The sequence below is a fragment of the Coturnix japonica genome, chromosome 2 (assembly GCF_001577835.2).
Source record: "Coturnix japonica isolate 7356 chromosome 2, Coturnix japonica 2.1, whole genome shotgun sequence".
NCBI classification, from domain to species: domain Eukaryota; kingdom Metazoa; phylum Chordata; class Aves; order Galliformes; family Phasianidae; genus Coturnix; species Coturnix japonica.
Window position 1 is genome coordinate 42,403,791 of NC_029517.1, and position 25,674 is coordinate 42,429,464.

Here is a 25,674-nt window from a genome sequence, read left to right on the forward strand (position 1 = left end):
AGCTCTATGTGGGTTAATGATGCTACATCATTTTTACAAGAGTTAAGTGTTAGTAGCAAACTTGAGCAAAACTTCAGGGCTGCTGTTCACTGTGGAGTTACAATATATATATATATATATATTTGTATTTTTTTTTTTAACTTGGGTATTGCTTGCATGTTTGTCTTCTAACTTTAGAAAGAGCAAGTTAAAATAGGGAGAAGACAGTGTGAATGGGAAATTCCATGACATGTGCTTTCCTGTATTTGTATGCATGTATTTAGACACATGTTTTCCAGGTAATATACAATATATTCTCATGAGATTCCTAAAAATGGATTTATAGAAGCATCTTAAACAACTGTGGACTGGATGAAAGCCTAGGCATAGTGATACCTTGGAGATGGCCTCGCATAATTGGCAGGTAACATTATTGCATTTTTCTAAGACTACATCTGGAGGGACATTGAATTAAATGCTTTTGCACTAGAGCTGTGAAACTTGTCAGAAGAAAAGTTCTTGTATTCTGAAGCTCATTTATGGGTGTGCTCAGTGGACGCACACTGGACTTTTTTCATAGACCTTGCTTCAGGATGGAGCATAAGTTCTGATCCAGCTGAAGTAGTGTGTATAGATCTTCAGAAATGCTGTCTAAATTAAACATTTTGATGGTTCCTTTCTTATTTTTCCCTTATGAGGAATGTGTAAGAGGAAATCTATTCATTTTCCATTGGTCTCCTCAGTATTTTGTTTCATATAATCAACCTTACTAGCAGAAATGCTCAAGTACAAGAACTAAACAAAAACCAACTGCCCAACCAAATCAATCCCCAAGACATATAGGATTGTAATCCTGTTTTTTGGTTTGACTGGTAGACAAGCCACTACTTAAAGAGTGCAGATGGTCCAAAAGCAAAATGAACTGCAACGCACTAGTTGAACCACCGCCCTGTGGTTGCCAGTTCCTACAAATGTGTGTGAGTCATTAAATTCTCCATAAGCCTATAAAAACAAGGAACAGCTCTGGCCAAGCACGGGTTGTAAATAAACTTAGTTTCTCTCTCAAACACCAATTGTTTTGAGCGTGGGGACTGGAACCAAGAAGACTGAGTAATGAAAGGATGCCACTCTGCAAGATGCCCCCTCCTCAAGTGCCAGTTGAAGATTTTTTGCATGCACAACTTGAAATCAGTCATCTCTGACCTTTTCAGGGGACTGCTGCTTCTTTCTTATTGGCACTATAATATCTCTCAAAAGCATTTGGCATTTTAGTGAGTTGATAGATGACCAACCGATGTCTGTGTATAGTAGCACAAGCTGTGTTGCATTTGGGATGTGGTGTGTTATTTTCTGCATTAGCTTTTTTTTTTTTTTTTTTGTGACTTTCATACTGGAATTCCCATCTGGTCCCTGACAATTATAAATGCATGCTTTTTGAGAGAGGAAGTAAGATCAATGGCTATTCTAGCATTTGGTATATAAGACTTTCATGATAAATTGTTTTCTTCTGACTTCTCTATTCCTGATTACTTTTCATAATCTTGAAAAGCAAAAACATTAATAAATCAAAGCGGGTCAGGGAATAGGCACGTGGTTTTGTTTTAATAGGGGCTAATTTCATGGAGTGTACGTTTCTCCCTGCTTTTTCTCTGGGACATGAGAATTGGTCCCTTCATTACTGCTCTCAGTTACTCTTGGTCCTTATGCAAAATTTGTTCAAATTTAATATATGGAAGAACTGAAAGCTTTTTGAGGCAATGAGAAGATACTACTTCAGAGCACATTTGCTTGCCAGCTTTATATCTGGCAGCAGGAAGGGGATTTTGAGAAAAGGCATAGTAAGCCTGCAATCTAGAGAATAAGGTATAATTTTCATAGTTATCCCTTGTGTGCAAGGGACACCTTTTCTCAAAGGATGCAGTGTAAAATGCACTTTTGGGACTGTTTGTTGTGTGTGTAGGAAGAAAGGCAGCAGGAAGCATATATTTTTCCTTGCCTTCTCTCGTAGGTCCTGGTTAGGAGATGGGGCAGTGTGCCCAGAGGAGGGTCAGATCAGAGCCTGATGAAAGAGGGGGAATTGAAAGTAGGAGAATTAAATCTTTGAGACCCATCCTCTCGTCCCCATTGCTGCTGTATCTACATGTGTACTTACTCTTTGGCTTCTTTTTGTCCAAATTACTGAAAGAGGCTGCTAAATGAAGAAACCAGCTTTGCTTTTGAACTTCTAACCTTTGTGAAAGCTCCAGTAATTGGCTTCTGCAGAACATAGATTATTTGACCTCTCTTTAAAAAAAAAAAAAAAAAAAAAAATGAGGAATGAAATACCAATTCATGCTTAACAATTGCTGGTGGATATATTGTTTCTGTATCCTTCAAAAGCCTTAGAAGAAGGATGAAGTGTACCCTGGTGCATCTCAGCCCCGTGTAATGTCAGGATGTGCTTGGGCTGAAGTTGGTAAAATAAAAAGCTCCACTGGACGGTATATATGAGTGTAATGTCTTTGAGAGAGCGGAAGAGGGCTTGAGGAATTGGTCACTGCCAGAGGTGAGAAAGAGGGTTGGACTAGAGGTGAATGTTGTGCTTGGATTTTTTTTCTGTGCATGAGTGTCCAGTTCAGCAGTAAATAAGTAAGCTAATGTTTCAATGTTTCCCCAGTGTTGTCCTTGTTAAAAGGAACACAGTGAAACACCTGATAGTTTCTGCGCTTTCTGAGAGTTGATCATGTGAAAATTTTATGTACTAAAAGCAAGGGAAGCACACTGAAGTGTAATCCCTGCTTACTCTGCTTGGTTTTATAGCTGTCATTGCTTAGTCGTACAAAAGCAAAAATGGTGTCTTAAGTATGATTGACTTTTTGTCTCTGATGACTTTTTAATAGACACATTGTAAATAAATAATTAAAGAATCTAACAGCAGATGCAAGTCAATTTATGCTCTAGATGACATATAATCTAAAATGTTTGAAAGCTGCTCTCAATTCCTTGCTTTTTCATCTGTATTAAAACATATTATATTCTTTGCAAGCTTCAGAACGGCAGTTCAGAGGGATGCAGTCTGACAGCAGAGACCTGTATCTACCTTTCCACATGTGAACTAACAGCTGTGATGTGCACATCACCACTCGTGGCTGTGCAAATGGAAATTGTGCTCAGCAGGGCTTTGTAGTCCTTGGCCGATGCAAGAAACTTCATGGTTGAGTTTTCTTAACAGAAAGCAGCCATACATGTCATAGTTAAATTGGCTGGGGATGTGCAAAATCTTGCCTTGTTTTTTCTTTTAAAACATGATTCCTCTTTCTTAATAAGGTTGGCAACGAACCGGAATATATGGTGATGAATGTATAAAAGGAGCTGTTAAAACTGGGCTGCTCCTTTGTTTGCCAACGATAGTTTAGTTTGATTTGCTAGAGTGCAAGAAGCCTTGAATGTTTTCCCTCACATTCTCGCACCCAAAGAAAACTGGGATTCTTTGTAGCTGTGGCATTTTTCATCTTGCAGTCATGTTATGTGTCTTCAAAGCAAGAGACCAGGTTTCCTGTCATGTGCCTGACTCTTAACATCTGTATTTCCACTTGAGCAATTAAATGGCTAAAAGCAAAAGGGGGTGTCACCAGCAGCCATGCATTAATCTCACTGTGTAAAACTACAGAAATTATTTGGGGCCAGTCAGAGGTAGCTGTCACATGACAGTGGTCTTTTCTTGTCATGTGTAAGTGCTGAAAACAAGGCTGTTGCCAGGAATGGCTGAACTGAAGAGCCAGCTGACAGGTTATTTCTTAATTTGAGGACACCTTGAGCTTTCAGAGCTCGAAAACCAAAGCCAATGGTGTTTTGCAAAATCACTTAAACTAAATGGCGAAGGCCTGGAGAAAAGGAGGAGCCATGGTATAGAGATGAGCAGTAGTAGCTCACTGGGCTATTTCAGGGTATCTGCATTTTGATTGGCTCTGAAGACATTCTCGTGTGTGCCTCCAGGATTCTTCAGGTGAGGAAAAACAACTTTATATGTAAATAAAAATGGCAGTGAAACTTCAGGCTGGTTCTCTACAGTGTATTCTGTGTGCTTTTTAAGTTTCATCTTCTTTGAATGTAATAGTGATGCTTTTATTTTGCCTGGGAAATTAGTTTCCCCTGTTAGTTTGTTTTAAAGTAATCCTCTAAAAGATATTTGACATTTTGTGCTGGTAATGAAAGTTCTAATGTGGCAGAGTGAGGGATTGGCCAGTAAATACAGTCACAGATGGCTTGGACAAAAAGGCAGAAACCCAAAGTCTATACCTGGTATTCTTCTGAGCTGCCCTACCTGAAGGGTAACAGCAGCAATGTGCTCTGAAATGCAGAGAAGCACAGGTGGTTCCAGTTGCACTGAGGACTTCTCTTCAGCTTTTACTTTTCTTTTAATGTCAGTGTAGTATTCATACTAATTACAGTAGTGAGAAATAGGGATGTAAGCCAGTTCTCAGGACCTTGATGGCTGGGAAGGTTAAAAAGAACTGGATGAATAGTCTGTCCAAGCGTGTGAATAATAAGGCAGCTGCCTGTTCTGGGTAATCTGTCAGTCTGATTTAGATACACACCCCTCTAGCCTCCAAATGCCTCTCTGAGGCATTCTCTGATGAAATGTGGTGCCCTGTTTTAGAGTTGTAGGTTGGAGATGCGGAGGGCCAAAGGGCATGTCCATGGCCACGTGCAAAGCCTTTGAATAAAAGAAAATGAAACACGAGTGTTCTTGGTCCCAAGTTTAAAATCACAGTCTTTCAAGCAGTCTTACTGTTAATTTTAACGGTGTAAACACCTATGTGTACTACAGGGTTTATCTCTTTATTCAGTGCTGTGTGGAAAGGGAACTTGGTAGATAGATTTGTTTGCAGGTTGTTTTGCTGTTTTAATTATTTTTCTCTGGTATATCTTGCACTAGCTGCTAGTGACTTGCCAAGAATGCATTCTCTCATGACATGAAGGTCGAACAACAATCTGGATTTTTGTGTGTCTCAGGAGGTTTGTTTTGCAAATGTAAAAATAGGTTTTTTACTCCCTTGTTTAAATGGGAGCATCAGATTTTGTCCTGGGCGATTATGCAACATGAACTTTGGATACTGCTTCTTCAGAATTTAAGTCAGACCTTCTGCCTCATTTAATGTCATCATTTCTTTCCATCCTAGCAAAAGTTAATGAGATAGTGGGCAAGATCAGCAGGGTAAGAGCTGAAAGCTGAAATCCATCTAATTCTTTATTGATGTAACACCTCAGGAAGAGAGCTTGTGAAGGTGTTGGGGTTGGTAGAAATCTGCTCCAGAGTTTGGAGAATTTCACACGTGAAAAAGAAACTTGAGAAACATATTTTCATTACGTTCCCACATACGCAGTACTCTTGATTTTGTGTGGCCTTATCAGGAAGAAACAAGTGAGAACTGTTATGTTGTAAAGAACATGTCTTTAAGCCCTACACACTGGTATAGTCATCCAAGCAGAATAGGTGGAAGTTGCATAGTAAAAGTAAAATCCAGTGTTGGCTGTAGAGACCTGGAATGTGAATGGAATTCAGCTGGTGTTTGAAGATACGGAATCCATCCACACTGAGGGACTTCTGGTGGGCCATGTGAACAGGCCTGAGAACACAGCGTGAGGACTGCATGGACATTAACCTGGAGCATCATCAGACTGTAGGGAGGGATGGGTCAAGCCTAAGTCTTGAAGTATTCTTTTAGTAGAGACAGGCACTGCTGCTTCCTGGAAGTGCTTATGCTTTCAATGTGTGATTTGAATGTCGCTTAGTATAGCAAAAGTGAGGGTAATAGAGTAAATTAATTCTGTGCTTACTGTTTTCACTATGCTGCCAAACCTGTAAAAGCTGTTTTAGTCTTCATAGCAGAATAGAAGTGCTTTACTGAAGGGCAGAGAGAGGAGTCTGTTCTGTTTTTAAAGCAATTTATAGATAAATCACGTTGAGTACTTGAACGTTAGAGATCTACTGATGTTAAATTACTATTGAAAGCAGATTAAAAGTGTGTGACAGAGAGGCTGTTTTGTGCTTTGTTTTAGTGCTGGCATTTTCACACTAAGGGCTTTTTAGCCAGGTGTTGGGCCTATAGGAAGTTCCAAATTATGAATCTCAGTTTTATTTGAGAACACTACTGTGTCTGATTGAATTAGATAGTTAAGTGAACAGGGATTTTTTTAGTTTTATTTTTTTTTATCACCCCTCACCCCCAAATGCAGTGGCAAAATGTCATTTGGAAACATTAAGCGAGGATGCTCCAACAGTGGTTATGTTCACAGGAGCCTTAGTGAAGGGTTGTTAGTTTATTTGTGAGAATTACCAATTCTGGCAATCAGCAGAACACTAAAAATGTACTTTGATTTTATCCAAATACTTTAATCTTTTAATGTGTGTTAGAATTATAAAGGAGCTGATTGAGTTAATGAAACATACCATAATGAGCTGGTAATTATATTTTTACATCATTTTCTGCTACTCTGAAGTGAATCTCAGCTGTGATACCCTGAAATCTGCACAGGTGAAATAAACCTGTTCTTAAGGTGGAGGGTGCTTCCGTGTCTGTTTAAGACAAACAAGTTGTTCTTGCTTTCCTTTGTCTTTACACATACTTGATGGTGGTCCTGCTCAGGCACGTGAGAGGTGAATGAATTCAGGGGGCTAACTTGGCTGCAGATGTGTTGCTTTTGTTTTGTTGGGCTGGTTTTTTTTAGCAGTCTCTCTCAGAACCAGTCTGTTGGCCAAGTGCCTGTGCTGGTACTAGAGAGCAGAAGGGTGGACAGTAACACTGGGGTGATGGAGATGTATGTTCTGCTAGGGAGCGGAACCTTGAACGGCAGAAGCTTAAGTGTCATGGAGTAAGAAGATTTCAGCGTAGCAGAAAGCATACAGAGCATGGCTCAGGGTGTTGCTGCGTATTACAGTATTTTTGTTGTGAGGATCCATTTTTGCTATGTAGTTAGTTAGTGACATGCATGTTATTATACAGCAAAGGCATCATGCCCTTTTGCCTGTTGCTGCCAGGCTCTTCCTGTCCTGTAGCTGGCATTTCTAAATTCACATTTTGCAAAATACTTGGCAATAGCTCTGGGGTGGAATCTAGAGAGTATTAATATAACCCTATTTGTTGTTACGATAATATAGAACAACATTGCACAGCAAGTGCCAGTTCATTTTGAATGAGTGTTTTGAAAGAAGCTGATTGAGTTGCAGCAGCAATCAGTGACAACTGATGCTCTGGCTCCTGAGAAGGAAACTTCCACGAGTCATTTTACAGTATAATGTGACTGGCATAGTTCAGTCCTCAGCGTGCAGACGGTGCTGGTTGTGTTGTCTCTGCATGTTTATAGTGGGATGATTAAGCACTAATTTATTTATTTTTTTATTAGCCAGTTTGGATACACAGAATGTTCTGCTCATTCTTGGCATTGTGATGCACATTCCCAGAGAGGCTGGAGTAGGAGCTTCAACCAGAACAAGGAAATAGGGTAATACAGGGTAATACTGCTGTGCCATCCTCAGCTTTTAACGGTGAGCATTAGTGGAAGCCATCTGGGAAATTCTACAGAGTCTTTGCAGTTAGAAGAAACAGCAGTTTACCTGATCACTTCTCACTTCCTTTTACTTTTCCTAGTCTGGCATAACAACATAAATCAGATTCAGGGTGGCTTTAAGCTCATAAATAGGTTGTAATTTGGGTGCGAACACATCATGTGTTCTGCTTTCCCCATGACAAAGTAGCAACAGAAGTCTTCTCAATTGGTGTGCACTGCTTAAACAGCTTGTGTCTCTGGGGTTTTACTGAAAGCAGTATATGGATGATGTTTACAACATTCTTTTTTTCCTTCCATGTGTAATGTGGGTTTCAGTGTTGGAAAAAAGTGCTCAATTCAATTATGGAGTGACCACAAACTATGTTGAGTGCCACAATATGTATTGGACTGCAAAACAGAAATGATTTTCAGTAGTTTTCTTGTTGGAAATAGTTACATCTTCATCCTTAAGATCTCAGTTCATGTTATAAGAGGGTGAGATCTCTGTTGAATGGATGCTCTGAGATTGCTGACTGGGAAGAGTTACAGAAACTTGTTCTGAAGTTGTAACGGACAGTCATTTTTATTTTATTTAGGGAATACTGCCATGACATAGAAAGCAACCTGCCATAAAGTCTGCCCTTTTTGCTCATTGTTTATACATTTAATACAAAGAAGGCATAATATTTGAATGTGGATGCACAGTCTAAGGCTTCAAGATACCCTGAGGTCATTTCATTGGCGTACTCAACAGAATCATAGAATGGTTGAGGCTGGAAGGGACTACAGGAAGTTGTGTTGTCCAACCACTCTGCTTGAGTAGTGTCACCTGCTACTCAGGAATTTGCAATACAAATGAGTAACAGCTAATCTGCTGTTAAAATCCCCAGACTCTCTGTTATCAGATGTCATGTTTAATGTAGTCCCTCAGGATTTGTTCAGGGCTCGTCATCCTTGAAGATGGGTTGAGTGACAGCGTGTTCTTATGGCTGTTACCTTGTAGTCACATTACTTCTGAATATTTGCTCATCATACTTTCTAGCATACCTTTAAAATACCCTATGCGCTCTATTTAGATGAATCTGGAGCTTGCCTTTAGTTTTTTAGTGTATATGACTCTGTTGACGTTTCCTTCCTTAGCATCTTCGTATTCCTGTTTCCAAAGAGGGCTTTCTAATATCCATTTAAATTCTGGATTAGTCTCAGCAACTACTCTTGATAGGAGATAGCCATCCAGGGGACCTTGTTTGTATCTAAAACTTGTGAAAAAGCTTGAGCTATGCTGTATTAAAGAGTCTGCGACTGTGCTTTCCATGTGCATTCTTGCTGTTTTGCAAAGTGTGCTTCAGAGTGCAAGCATTGAGAAGTCACCAGGTGTTAGGAGCGAAGTGTTACTTGCAAATGTGTGTTAATGGCAGAGGGCAGAGTCTTGCTATAGGAGTACTTGAAGGAACTGTTTAGCAATAGGAAGTAGCAAATAAGGTGAGATTTTTTAGTGTGTCTGCGTCTGTGACTGTTAGCTGTTTTGATGCAATTATTTCAGTAGATATGAGAAAAACAGTACTGGTAGGAACACCTTTGTAGATTGAGCTGCAAGACTGACAGGCGTGTTTGCTGGTGGTTTTTTGCCATTTTGAAGAGCAAAAAGTGCCTGAAGCCTGAAGCAAAAGTCTGGTGTCTTAAAACTTTCGTGTCCTTGATAGACTCATAAATTATAAGTAGTATTTTGTTTGCAGTTTCTTTTATTTCTGATGAGCATGATGATGAGCATCTGGCTCTGCTTATTCACTGTGGACTGTTAGTGTCTCTCGCTTCTCCACTCCTTTGTTTTTCATTGCAGAACAATTTCTTCAGAAAAGTATTGTTTATTCACCTTCAATATCCTGTCTGTGTGCTGTCAGCTAACTTGGTTATTTCCTTTAGTATTCATGCGTCTCTGTCCTCTCTTCCTTTCTTCCTCCTTTTGACTACTAACTTCCTGACAATGACATTAGTTCCTCCATATGTCATGAGCACTGATAGGGTAAAAAAAATCCCTTTTTGTTTTCTCTTATTTTTATATTACTTACTAATCTTTCTTCTAGCATGATTTAGAATTCTTCCCAACCTTGAGCTTACTTGTCTCTGTTACCTCCTTTGGGATACAGCCAGTCATTGTGGCCTTGGTTCACCCTCTGCTAAAATGAAGCAATAAAATGTTATCATTTTGACTGGAGATGCTCTTTTTGTGTGCTCTTTCTTATTCTGTAATTTATCAAAATGCCAGGAAAATTCCAAGTACCACGGCCAAATGGTGTTAGTGCTACAAAGGGCTGTGATATTTTGTTATTTCTTTACTCATTGCTGAATCCCACATAAAATTGCTTTCCTTGATCACAGAACTTTTGACAGAATTTCTCTGTTTAACCTCTTCTTATGTATTTAGAACCATCCTGTAATAAACTTATTCAGTTTGCTGTTGTTAGACTCCTTTGGATTATTATTTTTTTAGCTTAAACATACAAAGTCTACAAGAAATTGCATTTATATTGCTTCATTTGACTTGTTAATTTTATAATACCAATTCCTTTTTTTCTTTCCTCCTCAACTTTCACATTCCTGAAGCCTTTCATTTTGTTCTTACAAACCCATATGAGCAGCAAAGTTGAATGTAACCGAGGTTTCATCTTTTCTCCATTGCTTGTATCTCTCAGGTTATGTGAGAGTGCCTTAGGAGACGGGAGAAGAAAATCTGTATTTAGATAGATTTTTCTTTAGGAGAGAGGTGTTTTGGTTTTGTTGTTGCTTACTTCAGTTTAGACACATCTGGAGTTATAGGCAGATGGCAAGAAATAAGCCAAAGCTAACCAGTGAGCCCTGATAAACTGTGAGAAATTTAGATGAATTGTAACCTTTTATGCAGCTTATTATTTGCTTTTGTGTCTTCTGGATACCTGTCCTGGTCGTATGTGCTGGGCAGGTACTCAGCCTCTTTTAAAAGTCAAGGCCTTTGTGAAGCTAAATGCAACATCATTAACCACCAGGTTTTAACTTTTTGTTTCCCCCTTGGTTTAGTATTGAATACGTGAGTGAATGGTTTGGTACTTTCCTGATCTCTAGCCTGGAGTTATTCAATGTTAACATCCTTAATATAGAGAGCATCTTTAGCTGGCTGGGTGATATGTAAGCATTAATTAAATTACCATGAAAGTTCAGATTCCTTCAGTAATCGCAACCAGGTTTCCAGTACTCTTCTTGGAATTATTTATGTGTAAATTAAAGTGCTTTAGTAGAAGGAATATGGTTTTCCAAGAAGCAGAGAAATTGAAATTAAGCAAGTAACTATAGTTTTCTGGAATGCTTCAATATGAGCTCTAGAAGCAAAATGAGGCAGCCTATTTACCTTTGTTCCAAGTACATCCAGGCTACTTTGTTTTCTTCTACCTTTTCTTTTCAAGCACATTTTAAAGCTTATTTTGCTCTGCAGTTTTGAAGAGATTTTTTTTTTTTTTTTTGTTTATTCTTTTGAAAATGTCAGCAGGACCTCAAATACACAAACCGCTTCTTAGGGAACAGAACAGCAGTGCTGTGGGGAAGATAAAATACCTGGAGTACAGTTGTGAAGAAAGGTTATGGGTATGTGTGAAACTGGCAGGTGATAACCACGTGAATATTCACCACCCTTCCTGTGTGGATTTGAGCTTTCCTGCTTTTGTTTATTTCACATCCATGTTTCTAAGATCAACTCCAGTACCTGAAAGTTTCAAGGTCTATGATCACATAGTTATATGAGAGCCTGAGTAGAGCGTGAGCACCAGGCCTGTGGGCAGTGGGTTTGTTCTTGGCCGGGCAGGATTTGGTCCATGGCTGGCGGGAGGTCCTACCCACAATGAGCACAGGCCTCAGGTTGTTTCCACATGCACTTCCTTTTTTTTTTTTTTTTTTTTTTTTAAATACATTCCTCTGCTTGTTCTTAAGCCATCAACTTTGCTAATAGTGCTGTCTGTGACCTGGCTCTGTTTCTGTAAAAGAAGAAATAAGCTGCTGTGGGCCATGGTTTTCATATACAACTAAAATTTCCAGTCACGTAACTCCTCATATAGCCTTCATTTCTCCTCTTATCCATAGAATAAGAATACAGTTTATTTCTTCAGAGACATACTCTGATAGCTGTAAGTGCAGAGCACTTTGAGAACCTTGTATGCTAAGTGGCACAGAGATTGCAAAATAAGTTTAAAACAAAACACGTTCTATTGAGAAAGCTATTTTGTATTCCTGTTTTCACATGCACGACAAAGGTAGAAGGGGGAAAAGTAAATATATTTTAATATGTATACTGAATTAATTCCTCAGAGCTGGGTAGGTAAACTGGGAGTTTGCAAGCATGTGCTGATGCATTTTTGTATTAAAATTTAACACATCTTGATTTCCAGTTTTGAGTGTGTTTATTACTCTTAGACTGCAGAGTGTGGTTGAGATACAGAAGTATGCTGTGTGTGGTAATAAGAGTACTTGCAGGATTTGCACTTTAACAGGGTAATCTGTCACAGTTCTGAGAACTGTATTGATGTAAGAAGGCATGCTACTGGTACTTTTGGTTGTATAAGTTGTGTTGTTTAGCTTAACAATGTAAAATAGCATGCTGCTGATTGTTCTTGAATGAAGTCTGTAACTGGAACCTTCAGAAAAGTCCTTATCCTTGTTGCTACTTGACTGCTACTGACATAACAAAAAGCATTTGACCTTGGTTCTTGTTCTTCATTCACATCATGTGAAATGCTTCCAGTTTGGTAAGCAGTTCTCACTGGGGACTGAGCTTTTCCTTCTGTATTAGGCAGTGTCTAACACAATGTATCAGTAGAAGAAATGATAGATAATTCAGAATTTACAACAGTGTTTAGAATTTTCCTTGTGGTTGTTAATTTGTGATGAAGATCTACTTTGACTAGCAGTATAAAATTCTGGTGTTACTATGTAGGTAGAAAAAACTCGGATTATCTTTCAGGTCCTGTATTGGATTTGTAAGATTAAAATGTAGAGAAAATATCTGGGCCCTTCTGACTGGTCTCCTAAGTAACAGAATAAATTTTTAGTGACTATTTTCTGTAAGGTTTTCAGCATTCAGACTACTCTGATGCTTATGAGTTGTCCTTCTGGTGGGATAAGTTGAACTACATCCATTTGTATTGGTTAAAGATCTGTCACTTTGCTCTGTCTTTTGTATCTGTACATATACATGATACATATAAATTATAATATATATTAATAATGTGAGAGATCTCCAGTGCTAGCTTAGTTCTTTAGTTGTTTCTTAAAACATTTGTCCCCTTCCTGAGTGACTTGTTAAGATGGACCACAACTCACTAGGGGAAAATGAAGGCTAATGCCTGCATTTGTATGTAAATGTAGAAGTTTTCTGCAAATTCATTGCTGTGTAATGTCATTTTGCTTTCATACTCATGGCCAGTAGTTGTGACCCAAAGCATTTTTTCCAGCATTCGTGGTGATCTTTATGGTTCTCTTACATCCCAGAGGGGAGGTCCTGTGTCCCTCATGCTGGGGAATCCTGTGCTTTTGAGAGTACCAGGCAGCCAATGTGGCTTAAGCTTTGCTAACACTTTCATGCTGAAACATCACCAGACTGAAACTACTGAGGACCGTTCTGCTGTGGTGGGGGGAAATGTTCTCACTGTGTGTCAGCAGAAAGGCACAAGAGTCTTGATTTCGTTTTACTCTCAAGGTGGATTAACAGCTCATTGCTCCTCCCAGCCAAGTTGTGCCACCTCCAGGAAGCAAATTTAAAACATGCTAAAAGCAGATGACTGCATTTTCTTACTTTCTTTTTTTTTCTGGTGAGTGAAGTTACTGTTCTGTGCAGCAAGGGGGGAACGCTCATGGGAGATGCAAATAGTAGAAGTGAAAGATATTAGGGGAGAGCTCGTGGGGCTTTGTACCACTTGGGCTTTAACAGGGAAGCTGCAGCTGCCAGTATAGCTGTTCTTGATCCCTAGCAAGCTAGTCATTTGCTTTAATTGTGTTTAATCCTGGTCCCTGGGATATCTATCAAGAGTTTCTGTGCATGTACCAGTGTAGACAGTGTTACTATATTTCTTAATTGTGTTTTTTTTTTTTTCTTTTCAAGGCATTTTGTGCAGTGCAGTCTTATTTATAGTCCATCTGTTGTCTTTTTTACTGCCTTCCACTTTGTTTTGTGAAGATGTATGATGTTGTCAGCATCAGAATTGCCACTATTGGAAAGAAAATCTTGCTGTGTTAAAGTTCATACATTGTTGTATGTTTTAGTGTGTGTTGAGAGCCCTTTGTAGAATGCAGCAGGGCTGAAAGTTATGGGGGGGCTGACCCTTTCCAGAATGGACACAAAGGCACGTATGGGTGGAGCCATATCATGAAGGCTGGGCTAGCTCACACTTAGAGATAGTAGAAGATGAAGGTACAGAACCTTCTCAGTGAAGGGCTGGTTTCACAGTTTTGCTTAGGCTGACCGAGTTCATGCTGTGCTGCAGATGGGGAGAGCTCTATTGATAGGCTTGGTTGAGTTGAAGCAGTAGGAAAAGGTGGTCAGACTTTTTTTTTCCCTCAGTACATGTTTGCAGCTCTTGGATGTCTGGTATGTTCTGACAACTCATCTCTTGCCTTAGCTCTTTCAAGGGGTGTATGTGAGAGCATGTGGCCCGTTTGTTAACCACTTCCTTCTTTTTCTGCTCAGAAAAAGAGCTGCGCCTCTGGGGACGTATGCAGCTGCTTTTGCTATGCTGTATGTGGTTGTGTTCTGCCAGGTCTCAGTAAAAAGCATGGGAAACACCATGATCTGAAATTTAGACTCTGTGGTGAGGGCTTGGTAAAGCAGGAGAGCATGTCGCTACCTGCATGGGTTACTGTGCCTGAGAACTGCAGAGCTTTACTGCTTTGGTGGCTGTCTGGCTGTTGCTGAGCTGGTAGAAGAGTGAAGAAGAAGGGGGGACCTCTGCTAAGTACTGCACTGCTTTGCAAGTTGTTTGTTGTTATTGCAAGGTTGCAAACTTCAAGGAGCTTTAGGCTCCTTAAGGACAGAACTTAAATTCTGCAAGCCTCAGGTTTTGGCTCTTCCTCTTTCCTTTCCTTCCCCAAAATTCACAGCCTGTGCATGTTCAGAATGCAGTTCTGTTGATATTCGTGCACTTACAGAACCATCATGTCTTATGTAGCTGTCTGGTGATATTGTTGTCAATGCACACTGTATCCCTGTGCATTCTTCTAAGGTTTACCACAAAGCAGTATCTTTGACTCAGTAAGGTGAGGATGTGTGTATGTATGTATATGTGGAAACTGCTGCGTTCTGCCTTCTTCCTGACATCCTGGTTGCTATAGTGCAGCGATCTATTTGTGAACACATAGAAGATCATTGCTATAGTTAAAAGAAACAGTGTTTCCTGGCCATGACTTCCTGGGCAATCTCTTCTTCTGGAGCGCAAGCTGCAAGTGATGCCATCGTGTTCCCAGGGACCTGAGGAGTGACACCGTAATAACAGCTTCCTTTAGTTTGTTGCTTTTTTCTACAAGCGTATTCGATAATATTTAAAAATAGTTTCTCTATTTAAATCTAATGCTTGCCTGTTATTCACTGTACATCTCAGTGCTTCAGCCATCTTTCGAACAGATTGGCTGTGCAGTGTGTCGTGGCATTGTGTCCTGTGCTTGCTTTTGTAATATGTGCAGTTCTTATGCTCCTGCATATGCATATACACAGATGTTTTCATGCACCTGCCCAGCCAGAGGAAGTGCAGGAAACAAAGCAGCGTTGGTAGAGTTCTGTCTGAACTGCTGTATTTTTTTTTCCCCTCTTCTCCCTGCAGGTGTGAATGAGAGAGGCTCTCTGCAGTATTTAGTGTCCAGTTGTGCTGGCTCCAAAGAACAGCAGCGTCGCAATGCCCCCTCCTGCTGATATAGTGAAGGTGGCAATCGAATGGCCGGGTGCCTTCCCCAAGTTGATGGAAATCGATCAAGTAAGTGTCTGTGTGTGTGTCTATTCCTATGGACCTGGAATGGGAGAGAGAGAAGAATGTGTACATATATATGTGTGTGTGTCTATAAACATATATGTGTATCTGTTTGTCTCAGCACCTCTGTTTACTTAGACGCACGCGTTTCTGTGAGTACATATTCAGTATAAGGTGTTTTTAGCAGAAGAGGTGAAACCTTCTTCCTCTGCTACTGCTTAATTTTTGATGTGTTCTGCTCTGTTTTTAATTTGGTTTTGGTTTTTAAACAGCTGCTAAACCGAGGCATTTGCTCCCTATGTGACCCACTTAACACTTTTGTGCCTTAATTTTGTTCAACTGTAAAATTGTGGTAATGTTGTTACCTACTGGCAGAATGTCTTTGCAAATTTTTACAGTCGGTACTTTGCATTTGTAGTATGATCATGCTGAATGGCTGCAGCAAGTGCAGGATTTGGAACTTAAGCAGTGGCACGCACGCTTGGAGCAGGGGAGTCTTTGTGTTCTTCATGGGTATCTCATGGGTTGTCCTGTTCCCCTGGTTGTTTCTGTTGCAGTGGCTGCATTGACAGAATTGATTTGAGGCAAGGTACAGAAGCAAATGAATTCAAATTTATGAGTTAAGCTCTGTAGGTTTTTTGTGGGGCAGGGAGTGACAGATTAAGTTATACGAATATTATACTTTGTTCTGGACTTCTTAAAAACTGGCTGTTTATTTTGTGGGACATGTATTCATGTTTATGAGTTAAACTGTGTAGGTTACTTGTAGTGGTGGGAGAGCTGATTAAGTTATGAGTGCTGTATTTTGTGTTCTGGACTTCTCTGAGATTATTCTTTTGTGGCATATGCATTAATATTAAAAGCATGTCTTTAATATTTAACAGCTTCCCCATAATGTATTGAAAGCCTACATTGTGCTACCTGTTTAAAATAATTATTTCTGTAAATAGTATTTAGAGTGAAGGAAAGCTTGCAAGCCTTTACTAATGTGCTTAAACCTAGTGTATCTAGGGGCCAAGAACATTATGAAACTCTATTAAGGAGGAAAACTGAATTTGTGCTGAGAACATTTTACTGAAATAGAATCCTACTTTCTTTGTGCATTGCAATCAGTTTCACTTCTAGTTAACCCCACAGTGGTGTTTGCCTCGTATTTAACACTTTGTACCTTATTTTCCAGACCTGCCATGCTTCTACTTTTTTGCTTGCTGAAATTTGTTAGTAAGCATGTCTGTGTAAATACAAATCTTCTGGCTACTGGAGTGAAGACTGTTTGACTTTTTTTTCCTTCTTACATAACAAATGGCAGACACTGGGCACACTGTGTTCAGAGAAAGATGCGTGTTAGTCATGATGATCATCAGCTTATTGCTACTGAATACATTGGGGATGAAGATCAAATATTTTTCAGTCTCCGTTCAAGCAGCAGCAAAATAATACCAAAATTATTGTTTTTAATTTACAAAAGGGCTTAAAATAACTCTACAGCCACAATATATGCTTTATCTAAATTATTAGTGTTCTGTTCTGGAACTTTGTTTTAACTTTACTGCATAAGATTTAGAGAGAACAAGAAGGATGAATGCTCACTTACATGGGGTAGCAGTCAGCTTCCACATGGCACTTTGTGGGGGAGAGGGTGAGGAGGAAAATGAGGCTGATGGAAGAGAGGCTAATGGTGCCCTTACTATTCATGCAGTGACAAGAGGGGCAATGAAAATGCAGATGTAGTAACAAGAAATGAAGATGGGAGAGTCCTATCACTTTCCCACACGCATAAATACAAACCTGCACATTCATATTTGTTGAGGTTAGGAGAAAAGTGAATATGAGCCTTAAAAACATGTAGTGTGAGACATACTCCTAAACACAACTCTGCTTTTGCTTAACTTAGTGTTAACTCTTTCCTGATCTGTTTTCCTTAGAATGTGTATTCAGTTGAAGAGTTGGTTTATGTCTTAGATTGCTTCATGGAATTGTAAACAGCCAAAAGGAAAAGGAAGGCAGAAAAGTGAAGTGACTTACTTCATTACTGACCAAACACTGCAACCAGAGTGTGTTGCTTATATCCCCAGTTGGGATCTGTTCAGTCAAGCACCATATGGCACAATTCAGAAGCCACCCAAAATTTTATCTTCCTTACCTTTATTCTCCCCCTCTAATCCCTTGCCAGAAAGAAAGCGAGCATTTAAAAGAACAGCGCTGTATTTCTAGCTCAAGGAACAACAGAAAAATAACACACTGTAGCATAATGCAAGTTCTTCATCTTTCCAGATTCTGGAGCTGTTCCAAATATAGAAGTAAAAATACCACGGAAAAGACTAGAGGGAAACCTATATATTTGTTAAGTTGCCTGTTGGATGTTCTTGGAAGCATTTATAACTCAGCTGTGCAGTATCCCTGTTCATGTACTGTGTATATGAATGTTTTACTTAGCAATGAAGAGAATAAGATACTTTCAAAAAAGGAAATTTTGCCATAAAACCCACAGTAGTCGACAATGGTATGTTGGAAGTTGTTGGGCCTGGAAAGAGCTCATGAGTGCTTTATTTCCACTAAATGCTAATGAACTTTGTTGAATACTTCCTCTTCAGGTGCTTGATTTCTGATGACCTGAATTTGGAGTCACAGAGCTTTTCTAGTTGATGCCTTGTGCTATATTTCCTGTAGGATTGTTGGCCTGGGTTGATCAACAGTATTTTTAATGTAAAGCAGACTAAATTAGTCTCATTGGGGAAGGGAGGCTCTTTGCCTGCATAACATATAATTAAGTGCTTTCCTTAACCAGCCTCTGCGCCTAACCTTTCTTCTCATTCATTGAAATATACTATTTGATGTCAGGGCTTTGAAACTGCTTGTTTTCTGGAAAGCTGCTTTAAATAAGAAGGGAAAAACTGCGTATTACTCACATCCCCCTCTCATTAGAAGGGGTCTCATTAAGTCACATTAAACCTAACAGCTGTCAGTTGCCTATATGTGTTAAAGCTCACTTTAAAGCATGAGCAAACTAGTGTGCTTTTCTGCCTTCTCTTTCCAAGGCAGACTTCAGTGATTTCAGTCTCTCTCTTTCAGAATGCTTTGATTTTGCCTTTCGGGTTTCTTCCTATTCCCAACATATCCTCAATCAAAACTTTATAAACTGTACAGAGACTTGTGCTCCTCTGAAGTGTTACCTGTATAAGTTCTGTCTTGCAACAATTAGTACTGTTCTGAAAGTTCACTTTCAATGAAGATAGTTACGATTTATGGATATAGGGATGATCTACTTTTTAGGTCTTTCTGTTATGTAAGCTGAGGAAATGGTTTGGTCTCAGATTTTGCATTGGGATCTTTGGGGATGCTTTTGGGGGCTGCAGTCTGAGGGAGAAATGAATGTGTGGGTTCTGACTACGCGTTACCTTCATCTCCCAATCTTCTGGTTTATTAATCTCAATTAAATCTGGAAGAATGTAAGAGTGGGGGGACCATGTGGGCTCTGTACAGGTTAACTGGGATGCTGACAGTGCTCTCCAATCTTTATTTGTTACAGAGATAGCTGTTTCTTAATATGATGTTATTTCTTGTGTTCATATGCACATTAATGTGCTTAAATTTGTGTCCATTATATATACGTGTATATAGTGATTCTCAATAGCCTTTTTTAGTGCTTAATTTTTTATAAAGCCAGTGCTAGTTTTTGATAACATGGATATTCCAGTCTTTACAGTGTGAATTCACAGCTCCTCTCTTTCTGATGCTGGGGAGGCAACATCCAGAACAGGCACAAGGTAGATATTTTATATTGATGCCTCCCTCAAACAAATCCACTCATGTTTGTGTGTTTAAAACCAGAGTTTCTCTGTACTCTGTGATAAACTTCCTGACCTCTGGAGGTAAACGTTCCTATGTAAGGGAACAGTTCATAATTAAACTTAGTTGTGCAGTCTCTTCTTCCAAGTTTACTTTTATCTACTAGATCATTAAATTTAGATAGAATTGATAGATGTGAATATATAAAATTCGCTGGGGGAAAAAAAAAAAGCCCCAAACACCACCACAAACCAAAATCAAAACAAAAAAGACAGCTGTATTTTGCTTTTCAAAGCATAGTTTTGACGTAGTAGGCAAAATTAACAGGAGCACTATGAAATGACAATGTCTTGTTAAAACACTGCAGTGCATCACATAGGGGGTAATTGTGGGCTGCTCTACATTAATGCTCTCTATAAGGTTTAGATTTAATGTGCAAGCTTCTTTTAAGAATGTCTTTCAAGTCAAGAGATTTTTCAAGTAGTCTTGGATTCCAGACCTGAATCTTTGGGGTTTCAGACCTAAATCTGGACCCTTGGGGAACGGTAATTGATTTAGCTCAGCGTTTCACAGACTGTGTGGAGAGACACAGTTCAAAAGTAGTTGTGAAATGCTTAATTAGAGAAAGGAGAGTGGCACTTCACTTCTGCAATGTGTGTGGACTAAGAATAGCTGTAGTTCCCGTGAGTGCTGTCACCAGTATTAGAAGTATACCAGTACAATCCTAGCAGCATGAGTCTAAATGGATGAAGCATTAGCAAGCTCCAGAATTGCTCAGGTAATGAAGGAGGAAGCAACATTGAGGTCTGCACATACAAGAGGCTGTACTTTGAAGCATTCCTCCCTATTTTTAGTGATGGCTTCATACGCCATCTCTTAAAACCAAGGCAAAGCAGCTCATGGTTAATTTTTCAGGGTAAGACTTTGTATACTTCTACAAGCCCCTGAAAGTGAGAAATAGACCAATGGATGAGCCAAAAGGTTGCTGACTTTTCCAAATAAACAGAAAAACCTACTTGACTAACTTATGCCAGTTAGCTGAAGTTAGGGCTTACTCAAAACCAGCTTCCATGTTTTAAACAAAGACTAACAATCGTATACATTTATTGCTTCCTGCTGTAACTGTCAATATTTCAACTAAACAACATGGAAAATGAAGCTGTTTATAGTACAGATAGTAAGAAGGAAATCATCATAGTGGAAGTATTTAGCATTTTAATTGTCATTTTAGTTTTATGACTATCAGGGATAATTAATAGAACTGGTACAAGAATTATATTTACTAAGTCAATGTACCATTTTCTATGTTGGGATAATGAAATTTCTAAATTTTACATTATGAAAGAACTTTTATTTTTCATCTAGAAATAATAGCATTGGAAGGAATCATGCAGATTTTTTTTTAATACATTGAATATAATTCAGTGCACTAAGACGTGTAGATGCACAAACAGTGCTTTGTTAACATAATGAATCAATCATTGTTAATTGCAATAGGGTGGTGAAAAAATATGGTTTCTTTTCTTATGGGACCATAAGCCTGGGAACAGTTATCATTACAGCTTCAGTTCTTTCTGTAGTGGCAGGCAGCCATAGTGGGTAAAAGTGTCATTTGTGTGTTATGGTTTAGTTATCTGTCTGTGATTTTCTCCAAAGCTATGTTCCTATATAGGTTGATTAGAGTCTTTCAAGGCTGTGAACTGCCATTGCTGATTGGCTGAGAACAGATCCTGAAGGGCACGCTTGAAGTAATGTCCCACTTATGGTCGTGCAGAAATAGTCTCTTAGTATTCCTGATCCCTGGAATGAGGGATGTGAAGGAAGACCTTAGGAAACAAGCAGAGAAACAATATTATTTCACCTCTTTCACCCTTAGTCTGATTTTTGTTAGCCTGGGTTTTGATGTCTTCAGCTGATAGAGTTCTTAAGGTTAAGTTTTCATTTGTGGTGGTTTTTTTTTTGGCTGTTGTTGACTTTGTATGCTTTTTGAAACAGCAATAATCTCATCTCTTAAAAGTTAATTCTGCTGTAAAAGAATTGTTTTGTGTTAGATGAGATTCCTGGAGTTACACACCACTTGAATTAATGGTGAGGTACCTCATTCACATTCTGGCCAACTGGAGTATCCAGGAGAACTTTATAATTCAATTATATTCTCCATCTGGGACTCCAAGATTAGACTGCAAAAGAGATCTGCAAAAACATCCACAGAATGAAGTTTAGTGCCTTGTTGTGGAGTCTTTTCTGTGCTGGTAGGCCAGCAGCGTCAGTCATGAGCTGTGGGCTTGCAGGGTGAATTAAACTTGGTTTTCAATGGTATCCTCACCTAATAAAGTGGTTGTATGAAGAGCCACATCTTAAAGCCTCACTTTGTAACGCTTGTCCACTGAGTGCTATTTTAAATTTGTGGTGCAGGTATATTGCAAGTGTGCTGTAATCCACTAGACCGTAGGTCCTTAGGTGCTTTATTGCCTTTTAGTATTCCTAACTGAGGCTTTTTGTGTCCCTAAGAAGCAGGAAATAATATAGCTTATTAGTATCCCAGTGTGTGAAGTAAGACATTGTAAAGTCGTGTTTTGCTTATTTTAATAATGTTGTGTTTCACTCCAGAGCACTGCTTCTTTGTTTTGCAGTCAAGTTATCATCTTACTATGATCGTTGGAGCAATGCTTATATGTAGTGAAATGCAGATTTCAGAATTACTGTAGCCCAGTGCCTGAGGAGTGAGTTAGGTCTCACTGTTGTTCAACAGTAGTCAGTGGAGGGAGTAGATTCCGGCAGTGGCTCAAATCAGCAGCCCAGCCTACCTGCCCTGAAGACCAAAGGTACCCGGGGTCTTCATTTTGTGCAAGGCTTGCCCCTATACTTTGAGAAATCAACAGCAGGGTGAATCTAGGAGCCAGGCCTCCTGGCATTTGGTGCGCTGGTAGTGGGCAGTCCTGCTGCTGCTGTATTCCATGTAGTGCAACAGGAACAGATGAAGCCTCTTCTGATCAGGAGAAGAGGTATTTTTCTCTTTTGTTAAATCCATACAAATTACTTTTGCACCAGAAGATTTGTTAGCAGAATGGCAGCATTAATTACAGACAGAATGGTCTGTTTACTGGCTTGAGATCTCCTTACTTTGACAGATGTGTAGTTCAGCAACAGAACTTTGACGCTGGATGTTTTCCACTAACAGATGTGATGCATCTGCTGGTTTTTGGCTTAGCAGCAAGAAGAGTTAAGGTTTTTCCTCTTCCCTCATTAGGAAGTGTCAGGCAGAGAAGGCAATATCCCAGCCCTTGTCCAAAACAAACAAACAAAGCTGTGAATCTCTGATAGCCTTTTGAAAAGGAAAAGTATTTAGCCTTTGGCCTAAGGGAAGCTATTTTGCATAGCACCGTGGGAGTACACCTGAACTGCACCTGTAACAAAGGCTTCTAAACAGATTTGGCCTTCTGTCTTCTTCCTGATGCTCACAAACACCATCTCTTTGATTTGGAAGTGCTTTAAGCCCAGGTCAGTGTACTTAGGATTGTACTGAGCTTGGTCAGCATTGTCTCTTAGGGGTGTCTGCTCATCCTGCAGTTTCCTTGGAACAAAACATTCCAATCAGCATGCCCATACTAAATGCTTCCTGTTTGGGTGGTTACCTCTGTGGGGAACCAGAGGTGTAGGCATGAGAGGATTAAGCTGGTGGAGAAATAGGGGGGAGATCTTGATCTGTGCTCTTCAAGTTATCTTGGAGGTGGTACAAAATACATCACAGGCAGCATCCTGCATAGTTGACCCGTGTTTGGGATCTGCATGTACCTTAGTGCACGCAGCCTGGAGATGTGTCCCTGAAAGGTGTACAGCTGAGCAGAAATCACAGTATCACAGTCTCGTGTTGACTAGATGTTGCTGCCAGACTACAGACATGAGTATGAGGTGTCAGTGCAGATAAATTTTTACTGGGTGTGCAAATTCACATCAGTTCTAGCACTGCCTGTGCTCAGTGTTCTCCGTGTCCATGCAGACCAACAACTCATGAAGCTGTATTGTCCTGTTATAGTTTCCCATTATGTTTCAGCTGTGAATTTAATACCTACACTAAGGTAACGCTTTTATACCAATTGAGGTACTCAGTGCAGGATAGTTGTGCAGGGGTAGCTGTAGGGGTTATCTCCTGATAGGGAGCTTTGGTTTAGTCTGTGTCATTTCATGCATTAAAGCTACAGCTTGATCTTCTTAAAGCTTTAAGAAGATCATCACAGTGTGTGTAAAAACACACTTCATTTTTGCAGTGTAGGAGAAGGACATAAAGGCAGAAATATCCTATCTAGAAACACTAGTACAAAATAATCATTTAGATGAAGGGAGTACTCTGAAATATTTAGGTTTATCTGATTGTAAGGAGTTCTTTGAAGTATGTTAGGTAATGAAGTGGATTTTATTTATTTGTTTAGAGCTGTAAATGCAGCAAAGACATTGTGTGCGTTCTCATAAAAATAATTGTGAGAAGATTCATTTGACCAAAATGTCAAGTCGTTTCTCCTTGGCAGCAGGCAAATATTGACAGCTGTAGCAAAACCTGCATCTCTGAATGGTCTGCAGAGAGCAGAGGTAAGCTTTTACCTCATCTTACTTGGTTCACTTTAAACACAAACAACCAAACCAACAAAGAAGCTCATTGCTCACCCTTCTGCCACTTGTAGAGCATATAATGCTAGTGCTTGTCTTACAGCCTGTGGCAGCCCTGGTGATGCTCACAGCCAGGAGCTCTTGTGCTGGTGGCATTCATCTGCTTGGCATGGTAGGGGAAGGTTGTGTCAATGGTTCTGTGCAGGGAGAGTGGAGCCTGAGGGATTATTAGAAGCAGGAGCTTATTAGGATTGCAAATGTAAACTCTTTCACGTTTGTTAATTTGTAAAGCTCACTGTAGTGCTATCAAATTGCTGATGGCAAGCTTTTTGTATCCCAGAAGATTTGCACTTCTTTTCATTCTGTTGCTTAGTCAGAGTATGGCGGCACCAGGAAGTCCCAGCAGTACCCTGAAGGGCTGCACAGCTGCAGGCTGTATGTGGCCAGCAAGTGGGCCTTGCCCAAGCTCCAGGCAGCCCCCTGTGCTCCTCCCTCAGTGGGATGATTTTCTGCTAGGGATAGAAGGAAGAGAGCAGCTGAGAACTGGAGTTGATCACACAGGATTGTTTGTTTCCCTGTGTGTGTTTTCTCCTCCACTGGGAAACATGACTTCTTGCTGACTGTAAGGAGAAGCTAGCACTGCTGGAAGCTGCAATATGCAGGGGGGACAGCAGGTCAAAGCAAGCACATGCAGGTGACACGGTACTCCAGCCTGAGGAACTGATGAAGTCGATCAGCTGTGTGGAGGAAGGCCCTTGTCTTGTGCAACTGGCTTGATCTGTCTCCACTTGTGCTCACATAGGCAAAAAGGTACATGCCGGTTACTTCAGAGGAGTGCATTCTCACTTTGCATTTTCTCTCACGTGCTGGCGTTTGCTGCTCATTTAGGCATGCACAGCAGGTCAGATGAGGATATGGTTCCAGAGGAAAACAACGACTCCTTTTTAATGCATCAGTTTTTAGCTTGGTCATATTCCCTGATGTCTCATTCGTGTGGTCACGTGAAAGCAGTAGTGGCAGTGAGAGAGGAAGGATGGAAAGCAGGAGTCCAAGGGGTACAACAAAGGGGTGCAGGATCCTTTCAGCAGATGCTTTCGTTCAGCTTTGATTAAAATGCTTGTGTTATGTTTTTGCCTGCGTATAAACAGGCTTAGTTGATTGGACTGTTGAAATAACAAATCCTACTCAAGTTTGATGTGAGTGGGGATTCCCATCCCTGATTTTTCTGGTACAGTTCAGAAAACAAATCCAAGAGGAAAAATAATTCTCCCTCCCCATAACACATCCTGCTACTGGGCTGAATTGTAGCCCAATTGGTTTTCCATAAACACTGAAGGGAGGCTGCATCTTTTTGGCAACAGCATCAGCTTCAGGGTTGTAGTGTGGTTTAGTTTGAGAGAAATCTGATTTGCTGTTTGAGCGATCTGGGGAGTTTGCAAAGAACAACAGATCTGTGTGACAGTATGTGTGGTCACCCAGTCTTGGAGGAAAAAAATGCCTGCAGCTGCCATAAAGTGAGATTTGGTCTGTTTCATTTTGCCATGCAACTTGGTTCATATTTTGAGTAAAACCCATATTTGTTCTTTTAGCCACCTGTTTCCCAAAAGCATTTATATGTGCACCCTGTGTTTGTAGTAATGTTCAGACTACCATAACCAGACCAAACTGCTCCTACTTCCTCAAGACCCGAAGCAGCAGGGCTGTTTTCACTCAGTCCAAATGCTTATGCCTGCGGATATTGAGAAAAAAGCAGAACTGATGCATCTGGGATCTTAACACCTTCCAGCTAATGCTT

General features: G+C 40.0%; 1 protein-coding gene across 8 annotated transcripts in view; it reads left to right on the plus strand.

Moving 5' to 3' along the window:
• ELMO1 (engulfment and cell motility 1) overlaps positions 1-25,674 on the plus strand; it is a 274,768-nt gene that overhangs the window by 28,699 nt on the left and 220,395 nt on the right. For 6 of the 8 annotated variants that reach the window (XM_032442431.1, XM_015854222.2, XM_015854221.2 and 3 more), the window contains exon 3: positions 15,342-15,491. In XM_032442431.1, coding sequence (XP_032298322.1) covers positions 15,414-15,491 — 78 coding nt within the window. In that variant the 5' untranslated portion in view covers positions 15,342-15,413. Of the gene's footprint in view, positions 1-3,689; positions 3,965-14,891; positions 15,008-15,341; positions 15,492-25,674 lie in introns of those variants that run through there. The other 2 variants (XM_032442432.1, XM_015854225.2) reach the window with 2 other exon arrangements.